Genomic DNA, 13,131 nt, shown 5'->3' with positions numbered 1-13,131 from the left:
TTAGCTTGGCACAGAGGATGTTTTTAGTAGTTCTATAGGCACTCTTGCCAGTATGAAATATAAATGTGTTGCTTTTTCTGTGTTTGTCAGTTTTTGTTACTATTTGTTAGGGTGTTTTTTCTGACTTTTTCATTCTTGGCATAAAAAATAGGTTGCTGCTTGTACATGTATTGTTGGGATTAAAAGAGGTGTGTTAATATTTCCTTTTGAGATTGACATTACAGAGAGAGACTGCCAGAAGCAGGTAAAAGGAAAGATTCAGATGGAAAATGGCTAAATTAGGTTGTGCTGGTTTCTTAAAACTTCAGTCTCCTAAACTAATTCAGATCGTGAAAATGTCATCTGAAATTACTGTGTGACTTAAATGCACCGATAGCTACAATAGCTGGATATGAAAAATAGTCTTTTTTAAATTCTGTGATTGTACGACTAATAGTTAAATAGAAGGATCAGAAGCTCTGGGTTTGAACTGGCAGGGATTTGGGTGAGATAAGGCTGGGTGGAATATCAGATATGGAAAATAAATTATTACAGCGTAGATTCATTTATTTCTGTGGAATATTATTTGGTTTTATTATTTTACATTTTTACTGGTTTTAACCAGTAGAATATGCATGTCATGCAACATAGAAATTTCAGAGCATTCATTTAAATGCTTCTGAGTGTATCATCCTGCACAACATTTATTGTTTGTGTTCGTTATTCAAACCCTGAATTTCTAAATTCAATGGGGTTTTTTCTGCAGCAGTGAATATGAGTGCTTCACAGCTTTTATCACTGTTTTTAGATGAGTTGGCATTTGCTCCATTTTTAAAATGAGATGCATTGAGTGTAACGTAAATGATTCAAAACAATTCTTTGTGTTTTGTGGGATAATAGGTCTAATCTCTTCAGAAATATTGTAATTAGTGTTTTGAAATACAAAGTGTAGCTCCTGCTAGTATCAGTCATTTGATGTACTGTAGGTGTTCAGAACAATTAGAATAGCACCTAAACCTGGGCACCCTGACTGTGGAGAGCTGAGCATGGTTCTAGCAATGAATGAGTTACAGGAGAGATGTGAATTTCCAGGATGCTCCTTGCCTCCTTCAGCTGTAATATTCCACTTTTCTTGTGATGACTGGTTTACTTTTCCTTGAGTCTTTCTGTGTCACAAACTCCTATTGAAGTCCAGACTGTGTAATTCAAGTTTTCTGAATGCAGATTTGAATCCTACTTGCAGTGGTGGAGTTCAATATGAGTATTTCAATACAACTGTAATTTTCTTCCTTTACTGGATAATGAAACTTTACTTGAATAGAGCTATTATTGAATGTCCTCTGGGTCGTTGAAGTTTTTTTTAAAGCTGCTGCTGCTTTAGCAAACAATAGCAATATTTGGCAGAGGTGTAGCAATTGTTAATTCAAAATGGAAATGGACTTCTGATAAAGGGCTTCTGGCTCTAATCCCTGCGTATATTCAAGTGTTGAATTTACTTTGAGTGCTAGGACTGTTGCTGTAGTACACCTGGTTGTCTCAGCTTATGTTTTCTTTCATTTGTCAGTGTTGGAATGTCACAGTAGATGTACAAAGAGATCTGAGTTTTTGACCCTGGTCTACTCTAAAACACCGAGAAAAAAAGGCTTTCTTTCATCAGATATTTATTTTTGTTTGTATGTTGCGTTTTTAAATATAGGTTGCTCTTCTTAATTTGACTTGACCGATGTTCTGTGCTTTTTTGATATGGCTGCTATTCAGTTGGTCTCAGGAGTCTGATATGTTAGTTATTCAGGTAACTGAATTTATGGTCTACAGGCACAGCTGGTTGCACTCTTCAAACACAAGTTCAGTGTTGTGATACACTTTTTTTTTAAGCTGCTAATTCAACCTAAAATCCTAAGTGCTATTAAACTGATAGTAATGAGGCCAACTGTTTCACTGTGTGGCTGGTAGTTAGCGATCACAAATTGCACATGTCTATACTTGAACATTTTTCTGTGAAAAAGAATTACATCAGAGCATTTTTGAAAGGGGTATCATGCTGGAAGCATGAACAAAGTGTTTTATGCCCTGCTAATTGCCATTAACGTGTTAAGACTGCAGTAAGTGTGCTAGGTCTAACTAGGATGGAGTTAATTTTTTCAAAGCAGTCCGTTGTGCTGTGTTTCAGATTTATGACCAAAACATTGCTGGAAAGGTGCTGATGTGCTTGCACTTCGCTGTGCAGTGTTTGCACAGCACCAAGACCACCTTTGTTGCACACTCCTGCTTCCCCTCAGGGAACAGACTTGGGCAGGAGGCTGGGAGGGGACACAGGCAGGACTGCAGACCCAGCTGAGCAGAGGGATCTTGCACGCTGCATAAACATCGTGCTTGGCAGCAGTGCTGGAGGTGTGGTGGGAATGGGAGGAGCTGTTGGAGTGACCACTGCTCAGAAGCTGAATGGGCATGTGTATATTGGTGGGAGGTGGTGAGCAATTGCCTTTGCATGATTTGTGGGGTTTCGTTGCCTTGTTTTTTTGCCTCTACTTTCCCCTCTCCTCTCTCACCTTTGAACTGTATTTTTTCTTAACAACCACACGTTTTACTTGCTTTTTCCTTTTGGTTCTCCTATATCCCACTGCACAGAGCAGTGAATGAGCAACTAGTCTGGGGGCTTTGCTGCTGGCTAGAGTAGACATACCACAGTAAGAGAAAAATTTTCAATTATATACAGCTTTTTACTATTCTGTATATTGAGGTACTGTTACGAATTCATCTTACTTATATTAACTTTGTTTTACCTTCATCTTTTTTTGATCTTGTACTGATGAGTCTAGTTAACCAATGTGTAAATCAAACGTTATATTTAATTATTCCCATTTTTAATGTACTTTTCTATTCAACATTTCAGGTCATTTCTGGTTGGATTTTGACAAGAAATACACTCACCACACCATGCTTTCTCTCTTCTTTGTTATTCATCTGCACACTATTTTGTGAAGCCATTTTAGCAAAGAACGGTGTTACAATTAATTAGTTTCCCAGTGTATGCAAGACCTGATGATATTTTAGTTGTAACAATGATTTGAGTCTAGCATGGTAACTGTGGCAGGCTTGTGAGGGAGATGCACCAGCATGGCTATTTTGAAACTACTAATTAAAGATGAGTCAAATATAAGAAAGCTAATGTTGAATTACATTTAACATAGTTTTGTATACATCTTTAGAAAGGGTGATTCTTGTTCAGTGACCATCAAAATACTGCTTTGCAACTAAATACATGCTTTAATGTAAAGTGGTTTGTGACCAGAGGGTGTTTTAAGTATGTTTAGGCACATGAATTTGTTCAAAATATACAACATATAATCTTTTCATTTTAGAGGCAATGATTTTTTTAAGCTTTTTTGTAGTGAACCTTTTAAATAGCCTCTTATGAAGAATTTTGTGAGTATAGCTATTGGAAAAAACAGACTTGTTCTAATTTGCTCTATCCCTTAGGATTTTAGAACTGATAGGTGTTCTGCTCTGGGTTTTTTCCTAGCCGTAAATAAGTTGACTGCAGTAATTAGAAAGTCTTCTTCCTCCATCTGCAGATAAAGTTCCTGCTAAGAAGACTAAGCTAAGGCCATAATAATGGTTCTAAGAAAGCAGACTCTGCATTTAAATTAGTTTTTTATTTTATTTAGCTTAATAATTTCTGTGTTTACTTAAGTGTAGATAAGTCACTTACTGTATTTTTTTTTTTAAATCATGTAATAGATCAGATTGGGTTGGAAGGGGCCTTAAAGATGATCTAGTTCCCTGCCTCCAGCCATACACAGGGACACCTTCCACTAGACCAGGATGCCCATCCAGCCTGGCCTTGAACACTTCCAGGGATGGGACATCCACAGTTTCCGTGGGCAACCTGTGCCAGTGCCTCACCACCCTCACAGAAAAGAATGCCTTGGCGATACCTAGTCTAAACATACTCTGTTTCAGTTTGAATCCATGTGCCTATTCTTGTCACTGCATGCTCTTGTAAAAAGTCTTTCTCCGTCTTTCTTGTATGTTCCCTTCAGGTACTGCAAGGCCACAATTAGGTCACCCTTAAGCCTTTTCCAGGTTAAAAACTCCCAATTCTCTCAACCTGTCTTTGTAGGAGAGGTGTTCCATCTCTCTGACCATCTCTGTGTCCTCCTCTGGACTCACTGCAGCAGGTCCTTGTCCTTCTGTGCTGGACCCCAGAGCTGGTGCAGCCCTGCAGGTGGGCTCTGAGCAGAGCAGAGGGGCAGAATCCCCTCCCTGCCCTGCTGCCCACGGGGCTGTGGCTGCAGCCCAGGACACGTTTGGCTCTCTGGGCTGGCAGTGCCATGGCTGGGGCATGTGCAGCCTCTCAGCCAGCAGCACCCCCAGGTCCTTCTGGGCAGGGCTGCTGTGATCTGTGCATGCCCAGCCTGGGCTGGTACCAGGGCTGATACCAGGTGCTGACCCAGGTGCAGCACCCTGCACTTGGCCTTATTGAACCTCATGAGAGTCACATGGGCCCACTTCTCAAGCTTGTCCATGTCCCTCTGGATGGCCTGCCATCCCCCAGGTGTGTCAGCTGAGCTGCTCAGCTTGGGGTCATTTGTAGATTTGCTGAGAATGCACTCAATCTGTCTATGTCATTAATGAAGACATTAAATAACACTGCTTCCCGTACTGATCCTTGAGGGACACTTATCACTGGTGTCCTCCATCACCTGCCTGTCCTCTATGTGCTTTAGCACAGCCTCCAGGAGGATCTGTTCCATCACCTTCCCAGCCACAGAAACCAGGCTGACAGGTCAGTAGTTCCCAGGGCCCCCCTTTCTGCCCTTCCTAGAAATGGTTACCAAGTTTCCCTTTTCCTGGGAAGTCACCTGGGACTTGCCCTGAGTGCAGGGACTTTCCAAATGTCATGGAGAGGGGCTTGGCAGCTGCATCAGCCAATTCCCTCTGGACTCTGGGATGCATCTTGTCAGGTCAAACAGACTTAGGTAAATTCCAGTTCCTCAGGTGGTCATGAACCTGGTCTCTTACAGTGGCTTGTACTTTATTCTCCCAGTTCTCCTCCTGTCATCCATCCATTTCAGAGGAGTGGAGGTGTGAGACAGCCTGCCTGTGAAGACTGAGGCAAAAATGTTGAGTACCTCAGCCTTCTCTTCCTTCATTGTTACTAGCTGCATTATTTGTGGTGAACTTCTTTGACCTTCCTTTTCTGCTTAACACACTTGTAGAAGCCCTTCTTGATACTCTTTGCGTTGCATGTAAAGGTTTTAAATGTATTTGTCTTTAAAGGGGATATGAATGTAAAAATATAAAAATATATATTTACTTTCTTCTCAGTCTTTATCAACTCCAGTTGGTTTTCTAATGTTGAACTAGACTGTTGGAAATGAGAAAATATCTATATCTAAACATAACAGTTACAAAATCAGTAAATAGTATATACATAGAGCTCTTTTTGTTTTGTTTTGTGTATGTATAAAATATTGTACATTTGTACGTTTATGTAAATAGAAATGTAATGAACAGTATTGAATAAATGGATTTACTAATTTTCAAGAAAGCCTACCTTTTATCCATTGTTTTATTCTGAAAATTCAAGAGCTTTAAGGCACAGAAACAATGTGACATCACGTGGAATAAGTACAGGATTTTCAAACTAAGTTGGTGTCGTCCATTGTGATGGGCACTTCTGTTCTTCTGCTGAACAAAGCCTGCTTGTCTGTAGAACAGAGGAATGTTTCATTCCTGAAGTCGTTTTCTTAAGCTAAATCTTGAGCAGTCTTTCTTGCTGTACAATTTATTGAGGTAAAAAAAATTAAACTTTTTTCCTTCATTTTACTAGTTCAGGTAAAGGCTGAATCAGAAGTGCTTTTGGCATTGTGGGACTCGTTTCTTCAGCAGCATTTTTATGAAGTGCTTTCTCTGTTCTTGATGGGGTTGGATGTACTTCTGGGTAGGGAAATCCAAGGTTTACAGAGAACTCTTTTCTTCTCTTGAGCTTTTCAAATACATAGGCGTGGAGTCCACGCCTTGTCAACATGGCAGGATAGAGGTATTTTCCCTTCTCTGTTCAGAGCTTTTTTCCTTACAAATCAAATACATGATAGATGGGGTTTCTGTTATACTGTGTTAACAGTGTGTGTATATATATATATATATAATCTAGGTTTATAAGAGGCTCAGAATGAAATGATGTTAGTTTGGAGATAAGGAGGCGGATGTTTACAGACTTCTTTAGTGAGAACAAACCTTTTTTACTTTGAAAGAAAATCTGACTTTTATATCATACGATGTGGGTGTTGACTTTTTGATTATATGCATGTGCACTGATTTACACAACTGTTTCCTCTTCTAGGATCCTTCTGTTACACAAGTGACAAGGAATGTTCCTCCAGGGCTTGATGAGTACAATCCGTTCTCTGATTCAAGAACTGTAAGCACGTTTATTTCCTAATCATGCTGTTAATCTTTGATTTGTGAGGTTTTATTTTCAGAATTGGGACTGATGTAGTAGAATGTATAATGGGCTAGCTACAGGTCTTGGAAGATGAATAAGAACAAGAATAGACAGTTCCATTAAGTATTTGGAGGATGCATTGGCAAGGTTGATTTCAGACAGCTTTGACTTGTTAAGGAAGACTAGCCCTCTGAAAGAGGACCAAAACAGAACTGAGTTTTTTTCCTTTTTTACTACTTTTTCCTATTTTTACAGACTTCTGATAGTCTGTCCTTGTGGCTTTCTGCATTTCGCTAGCTTTGAAATTTATGATTGTAGCACACTTATCCAGGGTTTTGTTTTTGATTTCTGTTTCACTTAATAAAAATGCTGCTCAGAATAAGGAAAACATTGTGTTTAAATAACAGTCCACAAACTTTGAATACTGGTGCAGTAGTGAAAGGAAAAACGTATGTCAAAGAAACAGTTGTTTTACACCTCTAATTTATATAGTTTCAATATACTTTGTGCTTTTATTTTCCATTGTGGGGAGGAATACAAGAAATAAGATAGTAAATTCATACTGTAACCACATTTTTCAGTGGCTGCTTTTGATAGTGAAGATCTTGTGCAAGATTGTCAAAATGTGTAGCTGGTTATTGTCAATATAATTTATGTATTTTTAAAGTGCAGTCATATTTATGACAAATCTGGTAGTGTTCTAAGGGAGTGTTCATATTTGAGTATTTGCAGTGCCATGTTGCAGCAACAGAATTCATTCATGAGAGATAAGGAGCTTATGTTAATTGATATAAACTGGTATTTTAACAAAGTTGCATAGCAAATGCAAAGTTTGGTAGTAAAGTGGTTTAACAAGATTCAATGGTGAGGTACATTTGATTACTGCTAGAGGACATGGTCAGAAAAAGCTGTTGAGAAAGCCCTGCTGTTCAGTCATGAGGTTTGGAAAGGGCTCTATTGCATTCCAGACTCCTTCCTGAGGGGTGTTTTGGAGTGTGTGGATCCAGACTTAATTCCAGATTTTGTCAATGATATACATCTAAAGGACTACATGTGCACAACCAATCTTTTTACCACTTAGCTAAGATTGCAAGGTTTAGTGTCAATTACTGAAAATTGTGACAAGGAATTTCTCTGCCTTGAGGAGTAACCCTGAGATGTGACCCTACCCAAAGGGAAGTCCTGGTGTGCAGCACATTGCTTTGTGAGAGAGCTGAAGGGGCCCTGGCTGTGCACTACTTACGAAGTCAGATGATTGATTCATAGTCATATTTGCATACTGATTACAGAGGTTAGTTTATTCCAAATTTGGCTTTTAGGTTTATTAGCACTATGGTTAGGTGGGTGCATTGCTCAGATCATACCTTGGGTACCGTTTACTGTCTCTGCCAAAACCCACTTAAGAGCTGGATGCAGTCTTTGTGACCAGATAGATCCATTACAACTGTCACTGGTTATAACTGGGGCAAGACTGGGAAATAGGAGTGACAAGGGAGATCAGACTCTCACAGCAATGAAACAGTAAGGTTTCATACTGTTTTAAAATTCTGTATGGAGGAAGCTTGGTTTTGGGTGTGCCTTAGATCAGCTGTTTAAGGCAGAATAATTACAGCTAGCAACGATGTTAAGTAAGTTTCCAAAATACAGTATTTTCTCCTAGGTCACAGTATCAGGAATTACATTAGATTTAGTTTTATGAAGCTTGAAGACTTTCAAAATTGCGTTGTATTGACCATAAGTCATAAAGAAAGTAGATCTTATTTAAAAAAAAATGTAATCTTGAGCTACTCTGACTTTTTTTATTACTTCTATACTTATTTTAACATGCAACTTTGTAGGACAAGCAGAATGGAAGCATATGGCTAGGATTATCTGGCTTTGAACAGTCAGATGTACTTGGATAAAAAATTCTAATTGTTCATTAGAGATGTCACTCAGAAAGCTGAGGGGATGGAGGAAGTCTTAAGTCATTGGTCAGATCTACGATGCACTGTGATTCAGCTAATAATCTATGGCACGTTTACAAATTAATAAAAACTGTCCACTGAATGAATACTTCTCTGCAGAGGTAAAGAACTTCCACAGGTTTTCTAGACAAGAGCAAGACTGAAAAAATAAAGCTGAGAGTGCAGTAATAATCAACCTTTACATGTTACTTCCCTTCCTCTTGTTTTGTGAATGCTGAAGATACGAGTATTTATTCTGTAATTATATGCATTTGAAGGAATGTACCTAGGTACCTGAGAATAGTCACAATTCCAAGCACTCTCTTTTCCTAACAGCTTTGTATGCAAGAGGAGAGCATACCATGTGTGTATAAAATATCTGCAACAGGATAATTGAAGAGGCAGTGGAAGTGAATGTGTTTATGGACTGCATGAACAGACATAAAGCAGAGTCTGTGAATTTTAGACTTGGGGAAATAGTCAAGTGTCTGTCAGTATCCCTGTCTCACATCCAGACAGGGATAGAAATCACTCTGTGTTTTGTGTGCTGCTCAGAGCAAAAGCATCCGGGAAGTTTTGGTGGGAGTTAATTTCCAGATTTGTAGTGGTTGTAGCAAGATGGTATCTTGCAGTCTCTAGAATTAACACAGCATTCAGTTTTGAGCTGTGCTGTACAAAAAAGATGTGGACTCACTGGAGAGGATCCCGAGAAGGGCCACGAAGAATCAAAGGCCTGGGAAGCCTTCCATGTCAGGAAGGCTAAGGAAACTGCATTTTTTCAGATTTGAGAAATGAAGTCTTAGGGAGGACCTTAATTCCATGTTCCAGCCTCGAAAGGCGGCTATAGAGAAGATGGAGACTCCATTTATACAAGAAGTCACGTGCGAAAGATGAGAGGTGATGGGTAAAAATTACTGCTGGGAACATTCCATAGAACACAAGAGGAAAATGTTTCACAGGGAGAACAATCTGATCAACAACTTGCCTAGACTGATTTCCCCAGGGAAGTGTCAGATTCTGCAGCATTCATATTGAGCTGGAGAGAGTGCTAGGCCATCTTTAGACTGTGCTTTTGCTAAGAAATGTTGGATTAGATGGCCCTTGAGGTCTCCTTCCAGCTTGGTGTTAGTGATTCTTTCCCCATTCTCTCCAAAGGAAGGTTAATGAAGTATGCTAGAGTGCAAAAATATTTCTCCATTTCAAATCCAGACTGGATTTCAATGGATATTTATTCTGTGAGAAAGTGATTTCAAACTGAATACTAATATTGGTTACATTATTTCAGTTGTGCTGTCTTTGTCAGGTGAGGTGCTTCCTACCAGTCTTTTTTGGATACAGGATGGGACAGGGGAAAAAAAAGTTAATACTACTTTTTTTCAGTATTCCTCATTTTGTTTACTTACTTCTGTGCCTTGACTTTTTTTTCATCTTTCACCTTCACTGGTAGGAAGCTAACATGTAAGACATATGGAGAGGAGCAAGTAGGCAGGGGAGATTTTAGGTTGCATGTATCCCACCTTAGTATCTAACATGAGAAATCAGGGGTTTTGTTAGGGTTTTTTTCCCCTTTATGTTTATCACATTTCAAAATCTGACTTTTGATTGTTAAACAAAAAAAAAATAGGGAATGATATAAATGTTAAGATTAAATATGCTTGGCTGATCTTCAGTGGTTTTTTTCTCCATCTCCAACAGTCACCATGGAGATTACATTGTATCTTTTGTCACCTTTCTGAAATCAGCAGTGAAAATTAGATTTACAATTAGTATTTCTGCTTCATCATTTAGTGACATTATGGTAAAGCTTTTAATCTCTTCCTGCTTGAAAGATTCAAAATTCTCTGAGCACTCTTTGTATATAGACAAGCCTATATACTCATATATACCCATACATAATAATGCATACAACAACTAATTTAAAATTGATGCATTAAAAATTTGGGAAAAAAATCGTAAGTGGAGCTGGATTTTCTGTTGTTGTTTCAAGAGATGTATTTCAGTGGACTTTTTTTTTCCCAGCAAATTCCTGGGTAGCTCCCTATCCTTCCATCTTGTATCAAAACACAGAAGTCTGGAAGAAACCAAACTGATCATCCACTCCTGGCTTCTTCTGGAAGTTTTAACCTGTCCCCAATAAATAAACTTTACCTGTATGAGGCAATCAATTCAAGAGAGAACTTCTTTTGAACACCTATCTGGTCAGATGTTGAAAACAAGTTTAATTAGATGAATTTTTTAAACGGTATTCTCATTATTTTTTAACTGACTATTGCTGAAACCTTAGGCTGCAAACTACAAGCTTCCACCTTGGGAAGCTGAACTATTCTTTATCTGTTACTTAATTTTGTGAAGGGGGCCTCTAAGTGCAAACTGAAGGATTAAAGAAGCTGCAACTGTCAACTGATAAAACCAGCTACACATAAAGAATTCTATAAAGAACTACCAGACCCCACATCATAAATTACATGGGACCAAAAGGCATATGCAGGGTGCAGAAAAAGCATGTTGAGAACGAGTTCCTAGGTTGTGAAGGTATGAAAGCCCAGGGACTCCTTTGTTCTAGGGTCTCTCTCAGGAGGCACCTGGCTCAGGCTTTCAGGTACTGGAAGGTGCTGTATTGTCTACCTAGAGGCCTGTCTCCTTCAGGCTGAACAAAGCCAACTTTCTCCTCTCACAGGAGAGGTGCCCTGTTCCTCTGATCGTCTTGGTGTCCTTCCTCTGAACTCACTATGTCCATGGTCTTCTCAGACTGGAGGGGCCCCAGAGCTGGATGCAGTAATCCAGTTGGGGTGTCACGAGAGCAGCGAGGGAGCGGCAGAATTGCCTCAAAAACAAAACAAAACAAAACAAAAACAAACCACCAAAACAAAACAAACAAACAAAAAGCAGCTGCTTCAGCTGCCTGGCATGCACCTCCCGAATGGTGGGTGCTGGGAGAGGCGCCTCCTGGAGCTGGGCGGGGGCGCGACACAACCCCCGGAGCTTTGAGAATCCCGAGCGGGCGCCTGGGATCGACACGACGGGAACGAAGATGAGGCGGGCCCGGCCTGCAGGCTGGGAATCGCTTTATTTCTCTGGTCGCTGAGTACTGCACACAACCCAAACTACAGGCACAAGCGGGGACCGCACCTCGGCGTCATGCAGGGCATTTTAAGGGAAGGAACTAGGGGAGGAGTCAAGCGATAAGAACTAATGGCAGGTTAATTAGGGAGGAGCGTGGGACAGGGGCTACAATACAGCAACCAGTGAGGGAAGGCGAGGGGAGGGAACAGCCTGGTCTAGCCAGTGGGGCGTCGAGGGATTGACAGGGAACATGCTGGAATGTAGGGCAGGTACAGATTGACAACACTGTGGGAGGAGGGAAGGGCAGATCTGAGGAAGACAGACAATCAGGGTAACACCAGTAACACAGTGGGTAATGGAACATCTCATACTAAAATTACACAGAATGGAAGGCGGGGTTGCAGAGCCATTAACAGAACAACTAAAAGGCTAAGAAGCATATACTAAAACACACCACAATAGGCTGCTTCTGGTTAAGCTGCTTGGGGTGCAGCCCAGGTTGTGAGCACAATGCTGGAGTTTGAGAGTGTACTGATACAACTTCAGTTCTTCTCACTTCTAGGAAAATGCCATACTGTGCAGCCGTGTTTCGCAGGTTTTTTTTGTTGAGCATTATTTTGGGAGCTAAATGATTTTCCAATGCATTTGAATACTTCTCTTTGCTTCATTGTAAGTAGCTGTGGTACTCTTTTTGCTTCTCAGCTTTGATGAGGGTTATAAAAATAAGTACTTTAATTTGACAGGAAGTCTTAGAGCAAACTGAGTTTAAAAAGCATGGTGGTGATTTTTTAAAGAGCCATCTTTTAAGAGCTCAAGAGCAAGCAATTTCAAAGTATTGTAATTCAAGGAAGTGAGGCAGGCCAACTTGGCTGAGCAGGGATCTTTTTCTAGAGCTTAAATAAAAATGGGAGGTGTTTGGACATTGAGAGCAAGGACAGATGACACAGGAGGCCTGCAGAGATGCTGTTTGCCATTGCAGGGAGGAGATTTATGTGGTTAAAGCTTGATGAGCATCCAAGCTGGACCGCACTGTGGTGGACAACAAAATGGCCTTTTAAAAAGGTCAGCAGCAAAAGGATGTTCAGAGATGGTATTAGTCCATTCCTTGATGAGGTCAGTCACCTCACAATTAGGGATGTGAACAGAGCGGAGATGTTCAGTGCCTTTTTTACCTCTATCTATTACAGTACTGATAGGTCCAAGGACTCCTGTAGCCCTGTGACTTGAAGGCTTTGTAGACTCCGAAGTTGTTCAGGATTTACTGCTCCAGCTGAATGCACATAAGTCAATGGGACCTGCTGGAGTTCATCTCGGTGTACTGAAAGAGCTGGCTGATCAGATAGTGGGTTCTCTCTTATGTTTCAATCATTTTGTGAGTCTGGAAAGGTATCAGTTGGCTGGAAGCTGGCAAATTTCCCAGTTTTCAGGAAGACTAGGAAGGAATACTTCAGTAATTACAGGCCAGTAAGTTTCACTCCAGTGCCTGGTAAAATTACGGAGAAGGTTATTCTGTGAGCAACAGAAAAACACTTGAGAGACAATGCAGACATTAGTCAGAGCCAGGACTGGTCCATGAGGGGAAAGTCCTGCTCAACCAGCTTAAGCTGGGAGTTACTCCATGATGCTTATGGGTCCCTTTCGATTTGAAATGCTGTATGATCATAATGATCTTCACTAGGTTCTTCATCTATC

General features: G+C 40.3%; 1 protein-coding gene across 1 annotated transcript in view; it reads left to right on the top strand.

Moving 5' to 3' along the window:
- Positions 1-13,131, top strand: part of SCAMP1 (secretory carrier membrane protein 1) — a 43,496-nt gene that overhangs the window by 6,432 nt on the left and 23,933 nt on the right. The window contains exon 2 of the mRNA XM_063422686.1: positions 6,329-6,406. Within this exon, the coding sequence (XP_063278756.1) occupies positions 6,329-6,406 (78 nt within the window). The remainder of the gene's footprint in view (positions 1-6,328; positions 6,407-13,131) is intronic.

Source organism: Prinia subflava, chromosome Z (assembly GCF_021018805.1).
Source record: "Prinia subflava isolate CZ2003 ecotype Zambia chromosome Z, Cam_Psub_1.2, whole genome shotgun sequence".
Taxonomy (NCBI): domain Eukaryota; kingdom Metazoa; phylum Chordata; class Aves; order Passeriformes; family Cisticolidae; genus Prinia; species Prinia subflava.
This window is presented reverse-complemented; position numbering and strand designations above follow the sequence as displayed.